The 9988-nt window shown below is 54.2% G+C and overlaps 1 protein-coding gene across 1 annotated transcript; it reads left to right on the plus strand.

Annotated features, from left to right (window-relative positions):
- The first annotated feature begins 395 nt into the window (after positions 1-395).
- LOC129715458 (basic proline-rich protein-like) lies at positions 396-9334 on the plus strand. Its single transcript, XM_055665344.1, has 4 exons — positions 396-494; positions 2533-2688; positions 5392-5535; positions 7145-9334. Exons 1-4 carry the CDS (start codon positions 396-398, stop codon positions 9332-9334), a joined length of 2589 nt encoding a protein of 862 aa, XP_055521319.1.
- Positions 9335-9988: the final 654 nt, after the last annotated feature.

Here is a 9988-nt window from a genome sequence, read left to right on the forward strand (position 1 = left end):
CAATCTATCCCCCTTCTATCCCCCTTCTACTATCTAAACCGCCGTACACCAATACGATTGCCAACCCCATCTCCACACCATATCTATCCACCATTCTATACCCCTATCAACTAACCACGGCACTCCACCACCTCCAATATTTTCCCCACCCCCCACCCACCTCTCCCCCTTGCGCTCCCTTTTTCCCTATTCTCTTTTCCTTTTCTCTTCCCCCTATCTTTTGCCCCCCCCTTCTCCCCTCCTCTCTCCCTCTTCTCCCCCCTTCTTCTACCCTCTCTCCCCCCATCTTCTCCCCTATGAACTCCCCATCTCTCTCTCCCCCCTCCTCACCTCTCTCCCCCATTCTCCCTCTCCCCCCCCTCTCTGTCCCCACCCCCTCCCCCCACCCCCAGCGCATGGAGAGATGTTACGAGGAGATTGCCGGAACGCTGGGGCGGGATCGGAATCCCCGGATTGTCCGGGGGGAGGGGGCGACGGCGTTCCGACGGCGGCGGGTTGGCGGAGAGACGGGACATGGAACCCATGTGTTGCCGCCCGGCATTGGACCCCGAAATGGTGAGGAATCACAAGGGGGACGTCCTCGGTATGAAAAATAGAAATTAGGTGCAGGAGTAGGCCATTCGGCCCTTCGAGCCTGCACCGCCATTCAATATGATCATGGCTGATCCTCCAACTCAGTATCCCGTACCTGCCTTCTCTCCATACCCCCTGATCCCTTTAGCCACAAGGGCCACATCTAACTCCCTCTTAAATATAGCCAATGAACTGTGTGGCCTCAACTACCCTCTGTGGCAGAGAATTCCACAGATTCACCACTCTCTGTGTGAAAAAAGTTCTTTCATCTCGGTTTTAAAGGATTTCCCCCTTATCCTTAAGCTGTGACCCCTTGTCCTGGACTTCCCCAACATCGGGAACAATCTTCCTGCATCTAACCTGTCCAACCCCTTAAGAATTTTGTAAGTTTCTATAAGATCCCCTCTCAATCTCCTAAACACTAGCGAGTACAAGCCGAGTCTATCCAGTCTTTCTTCATATGAAAGTCCTGACATCCCAGGAATCAGTCTGGTGAACCTTCTCTGCACTCCCTCTATGGCAATAATGTCTTTCCTCAGATTAGGAGACCAAAACTGTACGCAATACTCCAGGTGTGGTCTCACCAAGACCCTGTACAACTGCAGTAGAACCTCCCTGCTCCTATACTCAAATCCTCTATGGCAAGAATGTCCTTCCTCAGATTAGGAGACCAAAACTGTCCATTGTTTAAGAAGGAACTGCAGATGCTGGAGAATCAAAGGTACACAAAAAAGCTGGAGAAACTCAGCGGGCGAGGCAGCATCTATGGAGCTAAGGAAATAGGCAACGTTTCGGGCCAAAACCCTTCTGGAAATAGGCAACGTTTCGGGCCGAAACCCGGAAGGGTTTCGACCCGAAACGTTACCTATTTCCTTAGCTCCATAGATGCTGCTGCACCCGCTGAGTTACTCCAGCACTCTGTGAAACGTCACCTATCCATGTTCTCCACGGATGCTGCCTGACCCGCTGAGTTACTCCAGCACTCTGTGAAACGTCACCTATCCTATGAAGAAGGGTTTCGGCCCGAAACGTTGCCTATTTCCTTCGCTCCATAGATGCTGCTGCACCCGCTGAGTTCCTCCAGCTTTTTTGTGTACCATCATCTGTCCATTTACCATTTGCACAGTTTCAGAATAAGGGGGAGGCCATTTCGGACCGAGATGAGGAAAAACATTTCCACCCAGGGAGTTGTGAATCTGTGGGATTCTCTGCCACTGAAGGCAGTGGAGGCCGGTTCACTGGATGTTCTCAAGAGAGAGTTGGATTCAGCTCTTAGGGAATCAAGGGATATAGGGAGAAGGCAGGAACACCTCGTCTTCCTCCTGCTCTCCAAGGAGTCCCACCCTGCTCCAACCACTCCCTATATCTCAGGCCCTCAAGTCCAAGCCATAGAGAAGGGTTCACCAGACTGATTCCTGGGATGTCAGGACTGTCTTATGAAGAAAGACTGGATAGACTTGGTTATACTCGCTAGAATTTAGAAGATTGAGGAGGGGATCTTATAGAAACTTACAAAATTCTTAAGGGGTGGGACAGGCTAGATGCAGGAAGATTGTTCCCGATGTTGGGGAAGTCCAGGACAAGGGGTCACAGCTTAAGGATAAGGGGGAAATCCTTTAAAACCGAGATGAGAAGAACTTTTTTCACACAGAGAGTGGTGAATCTGTGGAACTCTCTGCCACAGAGGGTAGTTGAGGCCACACAGTTCATTGGCTATATTTAAGAGGGAGTTAGATGTGGCCCTTGTGGCTAAAGGGATCAGGGGGTATGGAGAGAAGGCAGGTACGGGATACTGAGTTGGATGATCAGCCGTGATCATATTGAATGGCGAATGGTGCAGGCTGGAAGGGCCGAATGGCCTCTACTCCTGCACCCTATTGTCTATGTTTCTAAGTCTTGCCGTGAAATATATACGTCCGATCGTACATTCAACATTTTGTCTCCCCCCTCCTCTCCCAGATGCCGGATGGACATTACGAGGAGATACGGGAGATCCAGCGACGGGCTCGGAGACTGGGATCGCCGGCTGGCATTCCCGGACAGTCGGTGGGACTGGGATCGGATTCCCTGCCGGCAGGAGGGGTGGCGAGCGGAAACGGCGGAGGCTATCAGGAGGTAGGGATATCCGTCCGGAAAAATCCGGGGAAGGCCGTCTCAGCATTCCCGGGAACGTTCCCCTCGTCTCCCACCCCCCACCCCGTCATCCTCCCCTCTCTCATCACCTCTCTCCTAATCTGAGGAAGGACATTCTTGCCGTAGAGGATTTGAGTCTAGGAGCAGGGAGGTTCTACTGCAGTTGTACAGGGTCTTGGTGAGACCACACCTGGAGTATTGCGTACAGTTTTGGTCTCCTAATCTGAGGAAAGACATTCTTGCCGTAGAGGATTTGAGTCTAGGAGCAGGGAGGTTCTACTGCAGTTGTACAGGGTCTTGGTGAGACCACACCTGGAGTATTGCGTACAGTTTTGGCCTCCTAATCTGAGGATGGACATTCTTGCCATAGAGGGAGTGCAGAGAAGGTTCACCAGACTGATTCCTGGGATGTCAGGACTTTCATATGAAGAAAGACTGGATAGACTTGGTTTATACTCGCTAGAATTTAGGAGATTGAGGGGGGATCTTATAGAAACTTACAAAATTCTTAAGGGGTTGGACAGGCTAGATGCAGGAAGATTGTTCCCGATGTTGGGGAAGTCCAGAACAAGGGGTCACAGCTTAAGGATAAGGGGGAAATCTTTTAGGACCGAGATTTCCTGCCTCTAGCGTGTCCAATCACTACAAACAGCTGACAATGTCGAGTCATTACTGTTTTGCATATCTTTCTATCCCTAAGCAGTCTGAAGAAGGCTGGTTAGGGGTACGGGAAACGTCACCCATTCCTTCTCTCCGGAGACGCTGCCTGTCCCGCTGAGTTACTCCAGCACTTTGCTTTTATCCAGCATCTGCAGTTCCTTCCTACACAGGTCTAGAGGCAGCAGGAGACAGCCCCAGCCTGCCCCCTGGTGTTGGACAAGGGCAGATCACCCTCCCCTTATAGGATCTTATAGAAACTTACAAATCTTCTTAAGGGGTTGGACAGGCTAGATGCAGGAAGATTGTTCCCGATGTTGGGGAAGTCCAGGACAAGGGGTCACAGTTTAAGGATAAGGGGGAAATCCTTTAGGACCGAGATGAGAAAAACATTTTTTTTTCACACACACAGAGAGTGGTGAATCTGTGGAACTCTCTGCCACAGAGGGTAGTTGAGGCCACACAGTTCATTGGCTATATTTAAGAGGGAGTTAGATGTGGCCCTTGTGGCTAAAGGGATCAGGGGGTATGGAGAGAAGGCAGGTACAGGATACTGAGTTGGATGATCAGCCATGATCATATTGAATGGCGAATGGTGCAGGCTCGAAGGGCCGAATGGCCTCTACTCCTGCACCTATTGTCTATGTACATTTCTATATTGTGTTTTGTATTGAATTCTGTCTTTACTTTGTGTACTAGTCATGTCTCTACTATTTATTTCATTCCACTTACATGTTTTTCCTCTACCTGCTAAATTTTTGTAAGGTGTCCTTGAGACTCTTGAAAGGCGCCCATAAATAAAATGTGTTATTATTATTATGGATAGGACAGGTTTGGAGGGATATGGACCAAGCGCAGGCAGGTGGGACTAGTGTAGATGGGACATGTTGGCAAGTTGGGCTGAAGGGCCTGTTTCCACACTGTATCACACTCTGTGCCATTTCTCCATCCATAGAAACATAGAAAATAGGTGCAGGAGTAGAGGCCATTCGGCCCTTCGAGCCTGCACCGCCATTCAATATGATCATCCAACTCAGTATCCCGTACCTGCCTTCTCTCCATACCCCCTGATCCCCTTAGCCACATCTAACTCCTCTTAAATATAGCCAATGAACTGGCCTCGACAACCCTCTGTGGCAGAGAGTTCCAGAGATTCACCACTCTCTGTGTGAAAAAAGTTCTTCTCATCTCGGTTTTAAAGGATTTCCCCCTTATCCTTAAGCTGTGACCCCTTGTCCTGGACTTCCCCAACATCGGGAACAATCTTCCTGCATCCTTAAGAATTTTGTAAGTTTCTCTAAGATCCCCTCTCAATCTCCTAAATTCTAGAGAGTATAAACCAAGTCTATCCAGTCTTTCTTCATAAGACAGTCCTGACATCCCAGGAATCAGTCTGGAGAACCTTCTCTGCACTCCCTCTATGGCAATAATGTCCTTCCTCAGATTTGGAGACCAAAACTGTACGCAATACTCCAGGTGTGGTCTCACCAAGACCCTGTACAACTGCAGTAGAACCTCCCTGCTCCTAGACTCAAATCCTTTTGCTATGAAAGTCAACATACCATTCGCTTTCCTCACTGCCTGCTGCACCTGCATGCCTACCTTCAATGACTGGTGTACCATGACACCCAGGTCTCGCTGCATCTCCCCCTTTCCCAATCGGCCACCATTTAGATAATAGTCTGCTTTCCCGTTTTTGCCACCAAAATGGATAACCTCACATTTATCCACATTATACTGCATCTGCCAAACATTTGCCCACTCACCCAGCCTATCCAAGTCACCTTGCAGTCTCCTAGCATCCTCCTCACAGCTAACACTGCCCCCCAGCTTGGTGTCATCCGCAAACTTGGAGATATTGCCTTCAATTCCCTCATCCAGATCATTAATATATATTGTAAATAGCTGGGGTCCCAGTACTGTAGCCGATCTTCACCTCGTGACAGTGGCGAGTCTTGCCACGAACTGTAAACGTTCCCGCTTGCGTTTGCTCGCACGCTCAACATCCCGTTCTCCCCTTCCTCCCAGATTCCGGACAGACATTACGAGGAGATCGGGGAGATCCAGAGACGGGCTCGGAGACTGGGATTGCGGTCCGGTGTTCCCGGACAGCCAGTGGGACCGGGATCGGACTCGCTACTGGCGGGCGGGAACGACGGAGGCTACCAGGAGGTAGGGAGGGAATATCTGGGGATAATAGTTCCTGGGAGGGAGGGAGGGAGGGAAATCCGGGAATGCCGTCTCAACGATCGGGAGACGGGTGGGGAGAAGGTGGAACCGGCCTCCACTGCCTTCAGTGGCAGAGAATCCCACAGATTCACAACTCCCTGGGTGGAAATGTTTTTCCTCATCTCGGTCCGAAATGGCCTCCCCCTTATTCTAAAACTGTGCAAATGATAAATGGACAGATGATGGTACACAAAAAAGCTGGAGGAACTCAGCGGGTGCAGCAGCATCTATGGAGCGAAGGAAATAGGCGACGTTTCGGGCCGAAACCCTTCTGGAAATAGGATAGGTGACGTTTCACAGAGTGCTGGAGTAACTCAGCAGGTCAGGCAGCATCTGTGGAGAACATGGATAGGTGACGTTTCACAGAGTGCTGGAGTAACTCAGCGTGTCAGGCAGCATCTGTGTGGAGAACATGGATAGGTGACGTTTCACAGAGTGCTGGAGTAACTCAGCGGGTCAGGCAGCATCTGTGTGGAGAACATGGATAGGTGACGTTTCACAGAGTGCTGGAGTAACTCAGCGGGTCAGGCAGCATCCATGGAGCTAAGGAAATAGGTAACGTTTCGGGTCGAAACCCTTCCGGGTTTCGGCCCGACACGTTGCCTATTTCCAGAAGGGTTTCGGCCCAAAACGTTACCCATTTCCTTCGCTCCATAGATGCTGCTGCACCCGCTGAGTTTCTCCGGCACTTTTGTCTACCTTCATTGAACCCGGTCTCTGCCAGCTGAGCCGTCGTGAAGTCTTCCAACGTTCTTCAACTTACTTTTAATCAGTAACAAGTCGAGAAATAAAGCGTAAAATGTTCAGTGAACGTGATCTCGGCCTAAAGGGGGAAAGTGTGAGTCAGAATATGCAGTGGACGTTGGCATCGGAGATGCTGCGTTTTGTGTCTAAAACAGCATCTGCAGTTCCTTCCTATCCGTATCCCTCCATTCCCTGCATATCATAGAAACATAGAAATTAGGTGCAGGAGTAGGCCATTCGGCCCTTCGAGCCTGCACCAGCACCGCCATTCAATATGATCACGGCTGATCATCCAACTCAGTATCCCGTACCTGCCTTCTCTCCATACCCCCTGATCCCCTTAGCCACTTGGCCACATCTAACTCCCTCTTGAATATAGCCAATGAACTGTGGCCTCAACTACCCTCTGTGGCAGAGAGTTCCACAGATTCACCACTCTCTGTGTGAAAAATTTTCTTCTCATCTCGGTTTTAAAGGATTTCCCCCGTATCCTTAAGCTGTGACCCCTTGTCCTGGACTTCCCCAACGTCACCCTCATTCCTTCTCTCCAGAAATGCTGCCCCTCCTGCTGAGTTACTCCACCATTTTGTGTCTATCTTGAGGAATGTGGATCGCACGCAGAGGAGATTAGTTTAAATTGGCATCTTTTTAGCTTGGACATAGAAACATAGAAACTAGGTGCAGGAGGAGGCCATTCAGCCCTTTGAGCCTGCACCACCAATTAAATATGATCATGACTGAAGCGCCTGTTTGTGTGCTCTACGATGGCTCGGTGTTCGATGTTCCTGACCTTGTCTCCTCTCCACAGATGTCCGAGGTCCACGGTTCGGCGGTGGGGGAGTCCGGGCGATCTTGCAGCCCCAGGCGAGGTGCGGAGACCCGGGGCCCGGTGCCCACGGTTCCAGCCGCGGCCTACGCCACGGTGAACAAATCCGGGGCCCACGTGTACACGGAGCCGCGCGCCGCCGCACAGCAGGCCTCGCCGTTCCCCGGCCACGAGTACTCCGAGCTGGAGCCGCAGCGAGCTAGGCCGGCCAACCACTACTGCCCCGACCCCACCGCCCCGACACCAGGGGCCCGGACCCTGCCCGGCAACAACAGGAGCCTGCGGCCTACCTCCCCGACCTTCGACCCCGCAGCGCGGCCCCTGCCCGACCCGCGGCCGACCACCCCGACCCTTGACCTCGCGGCTCGACCCCTGCCCGACCCCACCAGGCCCACCGCCCCGACCCCCGGCACCAAGGCCCGGACCCTGCCCAACCCCAACAGGAGCCTGCGGCCTACAGCCCCGACCTCTGACCCCACAGGCCGATCCTCGCCCGACCTCAGCAGGAGACTGTGGCCTTCGACCCCGACCCGTGACCCTGCAGCACGACCCCTGCCCGACCCCAAGACACTGTGGCCTTTCACCCCGTCCCACGACCCCACAGGCCGACCCCCGCCCGACCCTAACAGGAGCCTGAGGCCTACTACCTCGACCCTTGACCCCACAGCACGACCCCTGCCCAACCCTAACAGGAGCCTGAGGCCTACTGCCTCGACCCTTGACCCCACAGTACGACCCCTGCCCAACCTTAACAGAAGCCTGAGGCCCATTAACCCGACCCTTGACCCCACCGTACGACCCCTGCCCGACCCCGACCAAAGCCTGCGGCCTGCTACCATGACCTATGTACCCATGGACCGACCAACCCCCCACCCCAGCCTGCGGCCGGCAGCACCAGCCGGCGAGGCCACTCTTCCCATCTATGCGCAGCCAGCACGGAAACGGCACGGCCAGAACGTCCCCGGGCCCAGTGGCCCGGAGCCGGGCCCCATCCAACTCGACGATGTAGCATACGGGGTGTTGTCCAGGCCCGCAGCGTCCACTCCCAGACCGGGCGCGGGGCGGGTAGAGAATCGACCCAGGGCTCTGGCAACTCGAGCCAAACCAGGCCCTGGGTCAGGGGAGGTCCCACCCAGACTAGGCCCAGCGGAGAATAAACCCAGACTAGGCCCAGCGGAGAATAAACCCAGACCAGGCCCTATGGAGGTCGCACCCAGACCAGGCCCAGTGGAGCTCCCACCCAGACCAGGCCCAGCGGAGAATAAACCCAGACCAGGCCCTATGGAGGTCCCACCCAGACCACCCAGACCACCCAGACCAGGCCCAGCGGAGAATAAACCCAGACTAGGCCCAATGGAGGTCCCACCACGACCAGGCCCAGCGGAGCTCCCACCAAGACCAGGCCCAGTGGAGCTCCCACCCAGGCTAGGCCCTATGGAGGTCCCACCCAGATTAGGCCCAATGGAGGTCCCACCACGACCAGGCCCAATGGAGGTCCCACCCAGACTAGGCCCAGCGGAGCTCCCACCACGACCAGGCCCAATGGAGGTCCCACCCAGACCAGGCCCAGCGGAGGTCCCACCCAGACTAGGCCCAATGGAGGTCCCACCCAGACTAGGCCCAATGGAGGTCCCACCCAGACCAGGCCCAGCGGAGAATAAACCCAGACTAGGCCCAGGGCCAGGGGAGATCGCACCACGACCAAGCCCAGCAGAGAATAAATCCAGACCAAGCCCTATGGAGCTCCCACCACGACTAGGCCCGGTGGAGGTCCCACCCAGACTAGGCCCAGCGGAGCTCCCACCACGACTAGGCCCGGTGGAGGTCCCACCCAGACTAGGCCCAGCGGAGAATAAACCCAGACTAGGCCCAATGGAGGTCCCACCCAGACTAGGCCCAGGGGAGATCCCACCCAGACTAGGCCCAATGGAGGTCCCACTCAGACTAGGCCCTATGGAGAATAAACCCAGACTAGGCCCAGCAGAGACACCTCCCCGACCGGTCCTCCCCGCGCCCCGTCCAACCGCAGTTACCCCGGAGACGGGCGTAGGAGGGGGAGGGGGAGGGGGAGCTCGGCCCACCCCATCACAAGATGGCGGCCTGTACGAGACCATCCTGGAGTACCAGCGGCCCGCTGCAGCCCGGCCCGTGTGCAGGAGGGCGAGGAACTGACCGGGGCCTAGCCAGACGGAGGTTCACCAGAACGTTTCCCGGATCAAAGCACTGGGTGGAAGATAGTGTGGCCTTCAAATAGGGGTGGCCCTGCTTACCTGCTAGATTTTCACTTGCTGTAGCTGCAGAAGTGCGGGGGGAAAGTCAAACGAAGGCCGAGGCTTCACAGTGAACGGAGAGAGGGCCCGAAACTGAACTAAACCAAAAGTGAATGAAATCTTATCTAGACTAAACTAAATCTAACACAAACATTGAATTTAACTTAAACCAAATCTGAAAAATAGTCCCTCACCTATCCACGTTCTCCAGAGATGCTGCCAGGCCCGCTGTTACTCCAGCACTCTGTGTCTTTTTTTTCCCGTGCACCAGCATCTGCAGTTCCTTGTTTCGACATTGCAGTTGTACAAGACGTTGGTGAGGAGTATTGAGGGGGGGGGGAGGGGTAGTTGAGGCAGGGACTTGGACAGGTACAGGTTGGAGGGATAGGGGCCAAACGCGGGCAGGTGGGACCAGTGTAGACGGGGGGGCATGTTGGCCGGTGCGAGCAAGATGGGCCAAAGGGCCTGTTTCCGCGCTGTATCACTCTGTGGAGACCAGTGTTATTATCTGCCTGTGATATCCATGGAAACCAACAGGATAGGGTGGTGTCCCTTA

The sequence above is a fragment of the Leucoraja erinacea genome, unplaced genomic scaffold, assembly GCF_028641065.1.
Source record: "Leucoraja erinacea ecotype New England unplaced genomic scaffold, Leri_hhj_1 Leri_1184S, whole genome shotgun sequence".
Lineage (NCBI taxonomy): Eukaryota > Metazoa > Chordata > Chondrichthyes > Rajiformes > Rajidae > Leucoraja > Leucoraja erinaceus.

Excerpts from the sequence above, each read along its gene's own strand:
- LOC129715458 (XM_055665344.1), top strand. The coding sequence starts at position 396 with ATGGAGAGATGTTACGAGGAGATTGCCGGAACGCTGGGGCGGGATCGG. Across the intron at positions 2,689-5,391 it reads ACGGCGGAGGCTATCAGGAG|ATTCCGGACAGACATTACGA; the intron begins GTAGGGATATCC and ends CCTTCCTCCCAG. Across the intron at positions 5,536-7,144 it reads ACGACGGAGGCTACCAGGAG|ATGTCCGAGGTCCACGGTTC; the intron begins GTAGGGAGGGAA and ends TCCTCTCCACAG.